The sequence below is a fragment of the Ctenopharyngodon idella genome, chromosome 11, assembly GCF_019924925.1.
Source record: "Ctenopharyngodon idella isolate HZGC_01 chromosome 11, HZGC01, whole genome shotgun sequence".
In the NCBI taxonomy this organism is placed as follows: domain Eukaryota; kingdom Metazoa; phylum Chordata; class Actinopteri; order Cypriniformes; family Xenocyprididae; genus Ctenopharyngodon; species Ctenopharyngodon idella.
Window position 1 is genome coordinate 12,290,909 of NC_067230.1, and position 17,056 is coordinate 12,307,964.

Below are 17,056 nucleotides of genomic sequence, written 5' to 3' on the forward strand. Positions count from 1 at the left end.
CTTTGACTACCATAATGAGTCTTTTTTACATTAGAATTAAGTAAAACATTTGACTTATTTATGTATTTATTGTTATATAATAAGTGAAAGATAAAGGCAAAAAAAAACCAGAAGAAATTTTATTTATTCTTTAAAAAAAAAAAAAATTCTCAAGTTGTCAAAATAAACAGTATTTTTTCAATTGCATTTGGTCGACAAGTATTACAGAAATCACACACTTGACCTTTAGGAAAAAAGATGAGCATACTTTACAATATGAAGCGGAGTTCATGTTGGAATTTGTGCGTTTTTGTGTGTGTTCTGCAGTTGGACTGATGGATCCGCTCTGGATTATGAGAACTGGGAAAATGGTCGTTTTTCCCGAAAGCCTGGCCAAAACTGCATCCAAATGTCGTCTCAGTCCGGTAAAAAATACATGTACACAATATTCTAAGCACACGCAAGTACCATTATCCACTATACCCAAACACAGCTAATCGATAATATTGTGCAGGTCAGTGGTCGGCAGGAAACTGTAAAGATCTTCATGGTTACGTGTGCAAGCGCAGAACGGTGTCTGTATTGGAAGACCATCGTGAGCCTCACTATATCGGCAGCTGCCCAGAGAACTGGTTCTACTACGGACGCAAGGTTCACATACACTAGAAACTGGTTTAGCAGCCTTGTGAGAATGTAACTTAGATCAGTGGTTCACAAAGTGCATATTCCTTTCATATTGCTCTTGCAAAGTAATATCACATATATATTTATTTATTTTGGAATGTTTTCACTTGTATATTTTTGTACAATTTTGCAGCTCAAATTATATAGAACATAAAAATCAATTAATTTTTTCACATTAATCATGAGAGAAAAAAAATATATAAAGCTGAAGACTTTTTTTTACTGCAGTTTTTCAACAAAAACATAATTTAACAATTAATTTCTAATATTAAAGGCTCATGCCTTTTCTCTTTCATATGTATCATTTTTTTTTTTTTTTTTTGAAGAACTAATATTAATAGCACACCAGAATTATGCAGTATGTTTCTATCCATTTTCTTCAGATATGATCTTCACAAATCAACTTTTTATTTACCATTTTAGGTTCTTGTGTTTTATTGTATAATTGAGAATTGCTTGTTTATGATTGGTTGCCAGTGTCTGTTTCTGCATCTCCCAGCCCATCCGGAAGAGGGGAAAACATGGCAGGAGGCTCAGACCAAATGCTTATCCTATCAGGGATCTCTGGTGTCCATAGAGGATGAAATCGAACAAGGTAAAGATCATGTTCATTTCTGATTGTAACGTTGTCAGTCCGATGATGAAGATGAAAGGCAGAGAATATCAAATATAAGTCCTTTTATTTAAAAAAAGAAAGCCAAAAATAGACTCAAATAATCCAAAGGGTAGAAATAGCAACGAGACAGCATGTAGCACACAATACACAAAGAATACCGGACAACTAAAAGGAGCACAAAGAGGAACTTGGATACACAGTGATAAACACACAGATTGTGACAGAACGTCCCCTCCCGGGAAGGTACGGCCTCACTCTGTGATGGGTTGATCGAGGGAAAAAGGGAGGAGGTTCTGGAGGTGGACGAGGGACTGGCGAGGTGCTGGAAACCCAATGGGGGCCAAATGGGAGGAACCAGGGCAGAACAGATGGTGGGAGAAGCCATGGAGGAAATGATGGGAAGCACCATGGAGGAGCTGATGGTGGGAGAAGCCATGGAGGAGATGACAGTAGAAAGGTCCATGGAGGAGTGAATGGTGGTAGGATCCAGGTAGGTACAGATGGCCGACGAGATTTCAGAGTGACCCAGGAGACCATGATGGAGGCAATCTATGGCGGCAGTGATGGAGGAAGGAGCCAAGGTGGTAATTTGAGCCCGACCGACAGAGGTGACGCAGGGAGATGGTGAGACCAGGTGACGTCCGATGGACCGAGAGACCCTGTGACATCACTGGACCTGGAGACCAAGGCGGAGTATCGGCGACGAGCGGCCGAGGTGGAGCCTGGTGGCCGGTGGTCCAAGGGAGCCCGGTGGAGCTGAAGGGACAACGGTCCCAGGCGAAGCCAACTGGTTGACTGTCCAAGGTGGAGCTGAGGGCTTGGAGGGATGAGGCGGAGCCAGAGAATCCCCATGCTACGAATCCAGTGGAGGCGGGGCCAAGGGAATGGTTGGCTTTGGTGGAGCAAACAGGAGAGGAAGGTTGGGTGTGGACACAGACTTGATAGACAGGAATGGTGGCGACAAAGACAATACTGTGCTGGACAGAACTTGCAGAGATTACAAAGACAAATCTGTGCTGGACGGAACCAGTGGTGATGAAGAGACATTAGTGCAGGAGGGGACCAGTGACAGAGAAGGTTCGTGGGTGGGCAAATTTCCCACAGGCACGGATGCAATGGCCGGCTCACACACCTGGTCAGAAGGGATCTCAGGCTTCTCTTCAGGAATGGACTTTGCAGCTGGCTCTGGCTCTGTAGCGGGCTTAGTCCTCACGCATGATGTCTGTGGCGGGTAATGGCTGGGTCTCTCGTTCTGTGGTGGGCTCTGACTCTGTATCCGCGGTGGGTGTGGTCGCTGGTTCTGGCTCTGGGGTGGTGATGGATAGTGAGTGGTACTGGACGCTGGCGGCGGGATCCTCTTCTACCTTACCCAGAGTAAAAGAAGATCCGCTGACCCAGAGGGCGAAGTTGATGTACTCTGCCAATGTCCAGCAGGTGTTTCCCCTGTGGCATCTCATCATCCAATTCGATCCAAAACCCCTTCATGAGTGAAATGTCATTGCACTGGGCAAGGTGGCTGACGCCAACAAATTCCTTCACATGCTCCTCCAGGTCTCTACCTCCTTGTAACATAAAAATCGTGGCCCCATTGGGTCTGTAAGAGCACCCCATCGGGACGACATAATGAAAGCATTATTAAATTCTTTTATGGTCCGATATTCTGTAACGTTGTCAATTCGATGATAAAGATGAAAGGCAGAGAAGATCAAATATAAGTCCTTTTATATAAATAAAGAAAACCAAAGTAGACTCATATAATACAGAGGTAGAAATAGCAACGAGACAGCTTATAGCACGCAGTACACAAACAATACCGGACAACTCAAAGGAGCACAAAGAGGAACTTGAATGCAACGTAATAATGACAACATAACGAACAGGCATGATGATTAGATGAGTGTTCATGACAACTGATAACTGGTGGGAAATTAGGAACAAAGAAAACGGGTAACTGATGAATGCAAACTAAAAGTTCACGAAAACAAAACTAAACACACAGATTGTGACACTGATGATGTTTCCGATGTTGTTTTATATTGACATTTTTTCATGGCTTTTATCTTATGGTTGAAGCCTACATCGTCATGCTGCTTCATGGCAGGTCAGCGGGGGTTTGGATTGGTGCACAGGGGCGTTTTTCTCCCAAATGGAGCAACGGGAAGCCAATCGTCTATGATAACTGGGAGGTATAAAAACTCGGGATTTAATATATTTGAAATGTAACTTGATTCCAACACTGTTTTTAAATGTTTTTTTTATGTGTGTGTCTACAGAGGTCTAATTATATATCTCCTATGGAACCTCATTGTACTTACCTGTCCAACAGTCACATCTTCCGTATGACAGGGGTATGGCAAGATGATGTCTGTACTGAGAGCATCTATGGCTTTGTCTGCCAGAAGCAGCAAGGTAGGCTCATTTTCAGGATATAGATAGATTTTTCACAATAGAGAATTTTTAAATTTATAGGTATCGACCGATAGTGGGTATTTAATTGCGGATACGCATTTAATATATTTTTACATTTATATTGCCTTTGCAGTCATCTAACCTAAAAAGATGAGTCATTTAATAACACTGGTAAATGTAAAAAAAAAAAAAAAAAAAAAATGAATATCCATTTTTTATACTCTGAAATATATTGTTGTGATGCTTAAATTCACTCGTCTTACGGGTTTGGAATGACATGAAGGTGAGTAATTAATGACAGAATTTTCATTTTTGGGTGAACTAACGCAACGGTTCATCTATACTTTATCTCAGACATCACCAAGCGTCCAACCCAGCCCTATTACACCGCTTCCTCTCTGGACTCATCTGAGTATAAGAACCACAGTTACCGTATCATCCGTGGCAACTTGAGCTGGTACAAGGCCCAGAAAGCATGTTTGGAAAAGGGGGCGGCGCTTGTGAGCATCACAGACCCGTATCATCAGGCCTATCTCACTGTGCTCATGAACAGGCTTGAAGCCCCACTTTGGATTGGCTTGTACAGCACAGATGTAAGGAGGCTTTGAAATCACAATGTGATGTATTTTGATGAATTGTAGTGGTGTATTAAACAAGAGCGCCCTCTATCTCCATAGGATGATACATCTCACCAGTGGTCCGATGGCAGTGAGGGATCGTTTACTCACTGGGAAATGCCAATGGGAGATGGAGGCTGCGTGTTCATGGATGTTAATGGACGCTGGAAAGATGCTGAATGTGACATGCCATTATCAGGAGCGATATGCTACATACCTCCTCCGAGTGAGTCCATTTCTCTCAGTCTTTGGATTCATTTTATCAGTTTGTAAACTGTTGAAATCTGACTAACATCATTGTTTGTCCTTGCACAGAAAGCATTGCTTTCTCCTATGAAGTGGTATGTCCTGAAACCTGGCTGAAGTTTCGTGGGAGCTGCTATTATTTTAAAAATTTTGTAACAAAGATGACCCTGGAGGAAGCAAGAAATCACTGTAAAAAGAATGGTACAGCATTTTAAAATTGTTTTGATCAAGAGCTCCACCTAGTGGTAGCTTTGATTTGCATGGTTGCATTTGCATGGCTTAGCAAGATTTTTATTTTTATTCAGGAAACTCTTCAGACCTTCTGACAGTTCAAGATGATGAGGAGAGCCGGTTTGTCCTTAACGAGTTGGGGCGTTATTACAAGGGGCCTCGGAAAATGTGGCTAGGAGTTTTCTACAACACTGACAGTAAGAGCTGTGATGTTAAATACTGAGCATTAAAATTGAATTGAGATATAGATATATATATATATATATATATATATATATATATTAGTATTCATGAAAATTATAAATTCAGTATATTTATATCATAATATATAAATGGAAAATATATTATGTATTATTTAGAATTTTATATATGTTTTAGTTATATAAACTTTTGTGTAAAATTAAAATGATGTATGAAAATGATGTATGAAATGATATGTACAATATACAATTATTTTTGTAGTGTATATATATATATATAGTGTTCATGAAAATTATAAATTCAGTATATCATAAATATCATAATATATAAATAAAAATATATAATGAATACAGAATTTTTATATATATATATATATATATATATATATATATATATATTGGAATTTGTATTTATATTATTATATCATTAAATATTATAATATTTGTATTTATTATAAGTTTTATATAAAAATGAACAAACTTTGAACAAATGAACAAATTTTACATGTTTTTATATTAAAAACATGTAAAATTAAATTGTATGAAAATTATGTATAAAATTATATATATATAAAAAATAATTTATTTTATTTATATTATTTTGTATTTTAAGTTTTATATGAAAATGTCTTATTGTATTGATATTTATTTTTATATATATTTAATTTTCATTATTTTATTTTGAATTTATACTATGTTATATTTAAAGTGCACCTATTATGCTATTTTAAAGGTTCCTAATTTGGTTTTTGAGGTCTCCTAAAATAGGTTTACATGCATCCAAGTAAAAAAAAAATATTACATTTTCATAATATGCACTGCTGCATCACCACTATTCTTACAGTGTCTAAAATGGTTCAGTAAATGATTTGGTCAGATGTCCCAGTCTGATGTGATTGAGCTACCACTTATGTCCCTTATCATATCTGAATTTCAGCTCTGGAAGCTTCCTCAGCACTTGTTACACAGTAATTTCGAACAGTAACGATGGCGTTGGTTGTTCCATATCAATTCAAGCCTGAGTCCTCATCCTTTGAAAGTGCATGCAAAGTGGATTTGCTTTCACAGCACAGAAAACACTGTTTTTTCTACATGTCAACAACACGAACTAAACTCTTCCTGGCCTCAGCTAGAGCCACCGTGTTTGAGATCAGGTCAAAGTAGATGTTGTTCACAGGCAGCCATTGAAGACCATAGGCTAGCATTATGCAAATTTTTTTTACAAACCTATATTGGTTTGTGCAGGAAGTAAGGCTGGAATTACTAACGACTCGTTTTAGGCAGTTCAGAATCAGTTCTTTCCTTTGGGAGACAATAACTACATTTATCGTGTATTTTGATCTTTGAAACTTTGCAGACCTTTTACATTCACTAACACTACACTATAGTAACACTACGTGAAAGGTAATTTCTGAAAAAACATAATAGGGGCACTTTAAAGATTTATGCAAAAAAGTTTTGTTATATTTATTGAAAGTTTTATCTGAAAAAATGAAAGTCCTAAATGCTTATTTTAGAGGACGCTTTGACTCGACTGGATGGCTCGCCGCTCAAGTACACTTACTGGCGCTCCAAAGCTCCAGATCCAAGTGTCATGAGGGCTGGTCTATGTGTGACTATGCGGATATCAGACGCTGTGTGGCAGTTAGCCAACTGCACTGACAAACAGGGCTTCGTCTGCAGAACCTCATCAGGTAAAAGGCATGACCTTTGACCTCATAACCACCACAAACCACTAGCGGAAGCCCATTACTGCCCCAGTCTATGTTTACTGCAGAAACAGAACAGGAAATGACTAATGGCCTTAGAGTGGCAACATTTCTTTGTTGCAGTGCTGTGTCATTTGTGCACTGACTCAAAATATCTGTTAAAGAAATAGCTCTCACAAAAGTAAAAAACAAAAAAAAGTCATAATTTACTCATCCTCATGTCTTATGACTTACAGTGGGGATCGAAAGTTTGGGCACCCCAGGTAAAAATTTGTATTAATGTGCATAAAGAAGCCAAGAAAAGATGGAAAAATCTCCAAAAGGCATCAAATTACAGATTAGACATTCTTATAATATGTCAAAAAAAGTTAGATTTTATTTCCATCATTTACACTTTCAAAATAACAGAAAAAAAAAGGCGTCTGCAAAAGTTTGGGCACCCTGCAGAGTTTATAGCATGCACCGCCCCCTTTGGAAAGCTGAGACCTGACAGTGTCATGGATTGTTCTCAGTCATCATCTGGAAAGACCAGGTGATGTCAATCTCAAAGGTTTTAAATGCCCAGACTCATCTGACCTTGCCCCAGCAATCAGCACCATGGGTTCTTCTAAGCAGTTGTCTAGAAAACTGAAACTGAAAATAGTTGAAGCTCACAAAGCAGGAGAAGGCTATAAGAAGATAGCAAAGCGTTTTCAGATGCCAAGATCCTCTGTTCGGAATGTAATTAAGAAATGGCAGTCATCAGGAACAGTGGAAGTTAAAGCAAGATCTGGAAGACCAAGAAAAATATCAGACAGAACAGCTCGCAGGATTGTGAGAAAAGCAAGTCAAAACCCACGTTTGACTGCACGATCCCTCCAGAAAGATCTGGCAGACACTAGAGTTGTGGTACACTATTCCAGACCTTAAAAGAGCAGTGCGTGACAGACAGCCCAGAAATCTCAAAGAACTGGAAGACTTTGTAAGGAAGAATGGGCAAAGATACCTCAAACAAGAATTGAAAGACTCTTGGCTGGCTACAAAAATCGTTTACAAGCTGTGATACTTGCCAAAGGGGGCAGTACAAGGTATTAACTCTGCAGGGTGCCCAAACTTTTGCAGACGCCATTTTTTTGTTTTCTGTTATTTTGAAAGTGTAAATGATGGAAATAAAATCTTTTAATAAACTTTTTTGACATATTATAAGAATGTCTAATCTGTAATTTGATGCCTTTTGGAGATTTTTCCATCTTTTCTTGGCTTCTTTATGCACATTAATACAAATTTTTACCTGGGGTGCCCAAACTTTCGATCCCCACTGTACTTTCTTCGGTGGAGCACTGTGGTTTTGAGAGCCAGAGCTGAGAGCGATTTATTTATTTATTTTTTTTAATATATATATTATTATTATTGTTAATGCTTCTGCTGTGTAATCGGTCAGTTTTTAATTCAGATGTTTTGCTTTGCATTACAGGAGCCATCAAAGAGGTAGAAGTGGAGCCCTTGAAAGGTTAGAATAATCTTTTTTGCTGAATCATATTTTTGAGGAAGTGAAATCTCTGCATCACTGTCTGCTTTTTTTAGACATGACAACTGCCTCAAAATTGAGTATAATGTTTTTAATTTGTCTACAGTGCCTATTTCTCAGTTTCAAACATGGACAGTTGTCAGGCATCAAATGAAAACTGTTATAAAGTATGAAATATATTTAAGGGCTCTACTTGAAAGCTTTCATCATATTCTAAGACTCAAATGTGTCATTTCGTTTCAGGTCTGCATCGAGGTGTGATCTCAGTGGCGGCTTTGGTGGCCGTTGTGTTGTTTGTTGTGATGATTGGATCACTGTGGCTCCTTTACAAGAGAAACTCGCTGTGCAACCAGAGGCTTCCAACATTTGGCAGTGCCTATTACAGACAGACAAGCTCCCATGCCAGTGAACAAGATGAAAATGTTTTACTCCCAGACCTAGAGACATGAGCGGGCGACTAATATATGTGTGTGAGTGTATAGATGCATGTATCCGTGTGTGTTTTGCGTGAGAGTGTGTGAGTTCAGTCAGGGAGACTGCAGTGGGAATATGATAAAGATAGTTGAGTTGTCGGTCTGTACTGTAGCTACGGGAGGATACTGTGCACAGACAGGTCTTATGAATCCCACTACAGTCCATTTAAAAGCAATATGAAAAGGGATTTTCTTAGGAAATGGAAAGTAGGAAATGGGGCTTTTTACACTTTGTCTTATATTCAGGACAACAACAGAATTCCTCTAGAATGTAAAACTTAAAATGAGCCAAATGGGCTTGTTGGTTGAGTGTGGTTTGATATTGTTAAAGGGTTAGTTCACCCAAAAATGAAAATTCCGTCATTAATTACTCACCCTCATGTCATTCCAAACCTGTAAGACCTTTGTTCATCTTCAGAACACAAATGAAGATATTTTTGATGAAATCCGAGAGGTTTCTGATCTCCATATACACAGCAATGTCATAACAAATTTTGAAACTTTTTACTTCCAGAAAGGTAGTAAAGACATTGTTAAAATAGTCCATGTGACTATCAACCGTGGTTCAACCGTAATGTTATGAAGCGACGAGAATACTTTTTGCATGCAAAAACAAAACAAAAATAACAATGTAACGCAGTTCGTAAATACGGGAAGAAGGAGGCGGGAACCGGCGAACGTTCCAACATAACTTTAATATTAAATAAACAAATAACAAAACGAAAGTAATGCCAGCAGACCCTCACGGACGTCTGCCGGCCACACAAGAATAACGAAACATAACTTAAAGTCCAGGCCTGGTCCTCTCTCATCCTTCACTGTTGTCGCTCCCCTTTTATGCTTCCGGAGCTCCTCCGTGAGAGACTCGAGACCGGTGCAACGCGCAGCTGCCGCTCATTAACACTCGCGTCACCGGCCTCGCGCCGTTCCCTCACGGCTCTCGTCCGCCCTGCTCGTCACAAACAACTTTATTCAATTATTTCTTTTCTTCCCTGTCAGTCAAAATGGCCAATACTGAGGCAGCGTTCTGATGTAGAACCCGGAAGCGCTGCACTGTGTTTACAACGTCAACAGGGAAGAGAAGAAATTGTTGAATAAAGTCGTTATTTTTGTTTTGTTTTTGCGCACAAAAAGTATTCTTGTCGCTGTATAATAATACGCCACTGTAATCACATGGGCTATTTTACCAATGTCTTTACTACCTTTCTGGGCCTTGAAATTTGTTATGACATTGCTGTGTATATGGAGATCAGAAACCTCTCGGATTTTTAGGTAAACTAACCCTTTGAGGTGTTACGGTCTGTTTGCACCAACACGAATGTTCAGCATGAAAATTCAGTGCGATTTTTCGCACATCTGTTCAGACCAATGCATGAAAACCATCAGGCGGACTGAATGAAACTGCAGTTTCACTCTCTGACAGTAAGTGGTGCTTAAAGGAAAGCAGAGACCACATACCACAGGGTGTCTGAGAAAAAAAGAAGCCGGTTTGTTAATCAAAGTACTCTCTTTGTGAGCACCACCAAGTCATAGGCTGTGTCCGAAAGCTTAGGGAGCTGATTTGTTGACTTGCTGCCTTATCAGGAAATGACTTTACAGGCAGCATTTGCGCACAACAGAACTGATTTCGGACAGACTTCTGAGGCAACATAACGGTTTAATGATCTACAACAAGATAGAGAGAGCTTTGATGATAACTAATATTTTATATTCATTTATATTCATATACTAATATTCAAATATTTGAATATTTAAATGACATCAAAAGTGGAAAACGGTCAACACATTTACACACAAACTGACCCCTAACCACAACTTTGAGATGCTATCTTTATTTTTATCTTAACTGTCACAGAATGGAATGCACAGGATTGTGGGATATCGAAGGCAGTGAAGGATACATCTCTGCTGCCTTCAGAAATCTATCAGATGAAGGTATTTTAACATTGGAATTCAGGCATGCATTTTTAAGATTTCGGATGCAGACATAGTTTTATGTAATAGCAGTAGCTCTGGGCATGTGACCAAAAATGTGAGACTCTTATTGGTTGGCCAGTTCTGCGCAGTGCAGTGGAAAAGAGTTTAGAACCCCTCTCTGTTAAAAAAAAAAAAAATCCATAGCATTGACAGCATGCTGATGTTTTTGATGGTCTAAACAGACACATTAAATTCCATTCATTGTGCATTTTTGCTTCGAACATTCGTCTTTTTGTGAATAGGCCTTTAAAGTCAACATGAAATCAAAATTGACCCTGTTTATTTTCTTAAATGGTTAGTTCACACAAAAATGTAAAATCTGTCATTAATTACTCACCCTCATGTCGTTTCACATCCGTAAGACCTTCGTTAATCTTCAGAACACAAATGAAGATATTTTTTATGAAATCCGAAAGCTTTCTAGCCTTCAATATACTCCAATGTTATTACCACTTTCAAGGCCCAGAAAGGTAGTAAAGACATCGTTAAAATAGTCGATGTGACTGCAGGGGTGTAACATTTTGAAACATTCATCACATTGCGAAAGTAAAAGGGGCTGTGGATGTCATTTCATGTTGACTTTTAAGTTTTACACTTCTACTTTTGCAACTATTCAGCAATGCAACTTTCGGATCTCTGTCCCAGCTAACAAAAATGCATTCTAAGAACGTTTTGCTAACGTTCCCGATAAGTTATGAAAAAGTAATTTCTGAATGTTTAAAAACGTATACGCTTTAAAAAAAAAAATTCTTCTTTTGGGAACGTTAAGGGAACGTTCCATTTTACTTCTGCAAACATTATGAGAATGTTACTTTTCTATATTCTTTGAACGTTCTGAAACAAGTAGTAACATTTAAAATGTTAGCCGAACATCCAAGTAATACATTTCAGAAAAATTATAAATGTTTTTGTGCTAACGTTTTGAGAACATTATTGAAGACCAGATAACTTTGAACGAACATTCTATTAATGTTACTGTAAGAATGTTTGTTCATAACTTCAAGAGAACCTTGCCAGAACGTTAGCCAAAGTTCTGAGAATATTCCCTGTTAGCTGGGGTGATCCTCCTACCCAGGATGAACAGATCTTTTGAAGTCTTTTAATAATTCATCTACAGCAGGAAGCTTGTTTTTATAAGTAGTTTGTTCTAGATAGAACAATAAACTACAATAAAAAAAGAATTCACATATTCAAAATAAGCCACTGCACACCAAAGCACAGCAGAACAGCATGGCTGTGAATAAATGTTTACCTTGCACAGCTGGTGATGTTATCAGTATTACAACCTTATTCTAGTAATGTTTTCTCTCCTTTGATACCTGAAACTGGTTTGAGCTAAAGTGTATTTGTTAGGATTCCATGTTTGTTCTTTATACACACCTTACCTTGCACAGCTCCCATAGCACTGGAGCTGTGTTATGCACTTCATATTCTTCTTCTGGTTGAAAAACTCTACACCAAGTACAAAGTTCAAACACTTCGTCTTTATTTCAGCTGTTTTGCTCCTCTGTATTTTACTTATTGTGCTTCTCTGACTTTTTGCATTGTCTAACGGAAATTATTAGTGCTTCATTCATTGTCACAAAAATGTGAATGAAACACACATGAAAGGCTGTATGTTTCAGAAATTTTGGTTTTGGACAATCTGGCAAGACAATCGTGGCTTCATTGTTTTGTTTTTATTTAATCGACACAGATTTCATATATTTGTAGTAAATTTTGGTTAGCAGTTATATTCTGATATAGGTTCCTTTTTTCTATTCTGAACTTTTATGTTACTGTAAGACTGTGGATTTGTTTAAATGTGTGATTGTTTTAAAAGGTCTTCATAGTGTTATTGCATCAGTTTACATTTTGTTCTTTTTATTATTGTTTAGCAGTGTTGTTTCTAAAGAAATAAATTTGTCAGTGTACATTTTGACTTTTTTTATTTTTGTTTTCTTTACCAGTTTTCAAGAAAACTTCTTAAACTATTAAACTAAATATTAAAAACTCTGTAGAAGTCTTCTTGAGTCTTCTGAGTATGTAGTGAATCTATAATCTAACACAATTATTTTAAATTGTAAGCAACAGAGAGCAACAAATGAATTTTTACCTTCTCATTATATTTATCATAGGCTAATGAAAAATGATAGTTCTATGCAACCAATATTAACCAAAATAAGCAGTTGATATTGGAGTTTCTGAGTCATCTATGTAACATTCCCGACAATAAAAGCAAACAGCACACCACCCAAAACCTACTGTGAAGCATGGTGGTAGCAGCATTATGTTGTGGGGGTGTTTCTCTCCAGCGGGGACTGAGAAAATGCACTCAAAAAAATTGCAAGTCCTTTTTTTTAAGATTTATGCAATTTAATAGTAAAATTCCATCAAATTGAATTGAATAATCGCTACGATCAATGATTCAATGAAACTGCGTAAGTATTATTCAATTCAATTCGATAGAATTTTATTATTAATTAAATTGCATAAATCTTAAAAAAAAAAAAAGGCTTAAAATTTTTTTGTGTGTGGATGCTGCCAAGTACATTCAAATACTTGAGGAAAACAATGAAAGATGGGCAGGTCATTCACCTTCAAACATGACAATGAACCTAAACATACCGCCAAAAGAAGGTTCAATGGCTTAAGGATAGGAAGGAATCTCCTTGAGTGGCTAAGTCAGAGCCCTGACTTAAATTCGATAGAAAATCTGTGGATGGACTTCCGCTCACCATGGAATTTGACTGCAATTCTGCAAGGAAGAATGGGCAAATATTCCCCAATCTAGGTGTGCAAAGCTAGTACAGACATATCCAATTAATTAAATTTTAATTAAAGTGAAAGGTTGTTCTACAAAATATTAAATAAGGGGACTGATGACTTTTCCAACCCTGTTATTCCAGTTTTTCAATTTTTAATAATCCTCTAGAATGTTTTAAAATATTATTTTCACTTTGATGATGAGGGTTATAATGTGTATACAGCTCAAAAAAGTTAGACTTAATTTATTTTATTTTCCAGGGTGTAATGTGACGAAAGGTAAAGACTTTCAGAGGGTATGATGACTTTCTATATGCACTGTATGTGTGTGTATTTATGTATGTATGTATGTTCACCGATCAGCCATAACATTATGACCACTGACAGGTGAAGTGAATAGTGAATGGGTGGGATATATTAGGCAGCAAGTGAACAATCTGTCCTCAAAGTTGATGTGTTAGAAACAGGAAAAATGGGCAAGCGTAAGGATTTGAGAGAGTTTGACCAGGTTCCCTGGTGGCTGTGGCCTCTTTCAGCAGGATAATGCGCCCAAAATGGTTTAGGAATGGTTTGAGGAGCACAACAATGAGTTTGAGGTGTTGACTTGGCCTCCAAATTCCCCAGATCTCAATCCAATCGATCATCTGTGGGATGTGCTGAACAAACAAGTCCGATCCATGGAGGCCCCACCTCACAACTTACAGGACTTAAAGGATCTGCTGCTAACATCTTGGTGCCAGATACCACAGCACACCTTCAGGGGTCTAGTGAAGTCCATGCCTTGATGGGTCAGGGCTGTTTTGACAGCAAAAGGGGGACCAACACAAAAACACAATATTAGGAAGGTGGTCATAATGTTATGCCTGATCGGTATATATATATAGTGCATGCATAATTATTATGCAAGTTGATAAGCACATTTAACCAATTCCAGATCATATCAATCTTAACTACTACTCAACTACTATTATGTTTGTATTTAATCATTTATAAGTGATATATAATTGTTAAGGAAGGCTGGAAGTGAAAAACGCCTTATATTCAGTGCATAATTATTAAGTAGATTTTCTTTTACAGGTAAAATGGGCCAAAAAAAGAGATTTAACTCGCACTGAAAAGTCAAAAATTATTAAATGCTCATGAGAAGGAGGCAATACTAATGCAATACTAGAAATTGCTAAATTAAGGCAGCAAGTCAGACAGCGAGGGAGTCATGCTGTGAGCTGCTACTAACAATGAGCAAGACGGACCTTTTAGCGTAGGAGATGGACTTAAAATCAACTCCCAAAACTTACTGCCAGATTCTGGAAGATAAATTCTTCAAACAAGAGGATGTTGTGCTGGGCCTTCAAGAGTCACTCTCGATCTGTCTGTCTATCAAGCCTATAAAAAAACAGTTTTCGTGTATTTTACAACACTTCAGCTTGTGATTCTTATTAAGTGTGGGTGATGTTTCAGGATTCTTTACCATAGCAAATTCTCTGAGATCCTGACACCCTGACTCCTGGCCTGTTTTTGTATGACCCTGCTGACCCAATGAGCATTTTGCTGTCCATTGGTCACGCCTTAATTTTGCAATTTCTAGTATTGCATTAGTAGCCTATTGCATCCTTCTCATGAGAACTTAGGCCTAATCATTTTTTTTACTTGTGTTTTGTGGGTTAAATCTCTTTTTTGTCCCATTTTACCTGTAAAAGAAATCCAGCCTAATAATTATGCACAATTAAGGTGTTTTTCACTTCCAGCCTTCTTTAACAATTAAATATCACTTATATAAATTATACAAAATCAATAGTAGTTATTAAGATTGATGTGGTTTGAAATTGGTAAAATGTGCTCGGGAAAAATGATCAGAATATCAACTTGCATAATAATTATGCATGCACTGTATATATGTTTGTTTGTTTTTATTTGTATTTATTTTCTACTCAATCATTGGGGGAAACGCATCCAATAATAATAATAAAAAATGTATAATAGATTTTATAAAGTATTTAAATTAGAAAACATTATTATAATATTTAAAACTGAATATTTATTTTGATATTTATTTTATTGTGCTGAATAAACAGTCAAATAAATGAATATTAATTATTTTAAACTACTTCACTGACACCCCAAACTAAATTAAACAAAGAAAAAAAAACAGCTTTAATAATCAATGTTGTTATAAATATACAAAAGGGGGTAAAGAGACGCACGATATCACGAACGATTAATAAGCAAAAGCTGCAGCACTTCATTTTAGGGGGTGGTGTTTGAACCATGACGCAATTGACAGCTGACCAACCACAGCTCCCTGCTGGAGACGCACTCGGCCCGTATGGGTAGCAATAAACAGAAACAGAAAATGTTTCAGGAGTGGCGAAGCGATATCATCAAGGGGGATTTTCTGCCGCTTAAAGCGTGAGAGAGAGCACAAACCCGGCCTATAAAAGCATATGTAGTCTGGAGAGACGTGAGACTGCAGTCAGGAGGGGTTGTTTACATTTCTAATCATGGATTGGAGAACACAGCAGTTGTTTTATACTATAATATTCCTACTTTCGCGAGAAAGCGCGGCTCTAAGTTACGCATCAGCTGTAAACAGCGGTAAGTCTGCCTTTCTGTTCTGTATAAATTATATACATCCTCTGAAACATCATACTAACTGCTATTGATACAATTATTATCGAACCATTCTGAAATTTAACACTTTAAAAGCCTAAAATGTCCGAAGCCGTGCCAGCCTGATAGTGAAAGTGCTATTACCTCGAGAAGGGAGTGACGGCAGGTTGTTTGAGTTTGTTATATGATGTATGCTTGCTGTTTTGAAACATTTAATATATGTGGAGCAGTGGTTAATTCAATTTCCATGTGTGAGTACATGGGTCTGGTGTGTGGTTCACATGCTGCCTGTTTAGGGGGTCATGACCAATGTTTGGAAATCAATACACAGTTTTATAACAGCACTGAAATATTAACCCAATTCATTGCCTCAATGTAGATCAAGGCTGATATCCGCTTTTTGCAAAACAGCTCCTCATATTTCAGTAAGATATGTGTGTGTGTGTGTGTGTGTGTGTGTGTGTGTGTGTGTGTGAGAGAGAGAGAGAGAGAGACAAAGAGTGTGAAAGAGAAAGAGAGACTTTCAGCAATTTGCATTAAACCATTTTACGACCGTTAGCCTTCAGATGTTTAAACAAATCCATAATCGTTTCATATACCATAAATATGCTATATTTGCTGTATTATTTACATTTCAGTTATGTCATATATACAGTCAAAACAAAATTTATTCAGACACCTTGAACATTTCATTCATTAATACAGTTTATTCACTATAGTTTAAAAAAAAATGGTAATAAAATATGACAAGATCTCAGAGTTAAACTGTCAAAAAAAATAAAAATAATCTTAATTATGTCAGATAACACTCAAGCAAAACATGGTCAAGTCAAAGTGTCTGAATAATTTGTGGGTACAATATGTCAGTTTATTATGCTATCCTCACTTACATAAATGAATTGTTGTGTCCTGCACCCACTAGTAAAAAAAAAATAAAAATAAAAAATAAATATATATATATATATATATAATATATATATATTAGTGTCTGAATAATTTTTGGTTTGACTGTGTGTGTGTATATATATATATATATATATATATATATATATATAT

General features: G+C 37.2%; 2 protein-coding genes across 3 annotated transcripts in view; both read left to right on the forward strand.

Moving 5' to 3' along the window:
- pla2r1 (phospholipase A2 receptor 1) overlaps nucleotides 1-12,643 on the forward strand; it is a 33,508-nt gene extending 20,865 nt beyond the window's left edge. Inside the window, exons 19-30 of the mRNA XM_051913031.1 lie at nucleotides 307-404; nucleotides 494-630; nucleotides 1,141-1,258; nucleotides 3,353-3,465; nucleotides 3,553-3,688; nucleotides 4,043-4,281; nucleotides 4,366-4,531; nucleotides 4,621-4,752; nucleotides 4,857-4,979; nucleotides 6,500-6,676; nucleotides 8,145-8,180; nucleotides 8,442-12,643. Of these exons, the coding sequence (XP_051768991.1) occupies nucleotides 307-404; nucleotides 494-630; nucleotides 1,141-1,258; nucleotides 3,353-3,465; nucleotides 3,553-3,688; nucleotides 4,043-4,281; nucleotides 4,366-4,531; nucleotides 4,621-4,752; nucleotides 4,857-4,979; nucleotides 6,500-6,676; nucleotides 8,145-8,180; nucleotides 8,442-8,647 (1,681 nt within the window). The 3' untranslated portion in view covers nucleotides 8,648-12,643. The remainder of the gene's footprint in view (nucleotides 1-306; nucleotides 405-493; nucleotides 631-1,140; nucleotides 1,259-3,352; nucleotides 3,466-3,552; nucleotides 3,689-4,042; nucleotides 4,282-4,365; nucleotides 4,532-4,620; nucleotides 4,753-4,856; nucleotides 4,980-6,499; nucleotides 6,677-8,144; nucleotides 8,181-8,441) is intronic.
- Nucleotides 12,644-15,720: 3,077 nt separating this feature from the next.
- ly75 (lymphocyte antigen 75) overlaps nucleotides 15,721-17,056 on the forward strand; it is a 32,036-nt gene continuing 30,700 nt past the window's right edge. For both annotated transcript variants that reach the window (XM_051912102.1, XM_051912103.1), the window contains exon 1: nucleotides 15,721-15,985. In XM_051912102.1, coding sequence (XP_051768062.1) covers nucleotides 15,892-15,985 — 94 coding nt within the window. In that variant the 5' untranslated portion in view covers nucleotides 15,721-15,891. The remainder of the gene's footprint in view (nucleotides 15,986-17,056) is intronic.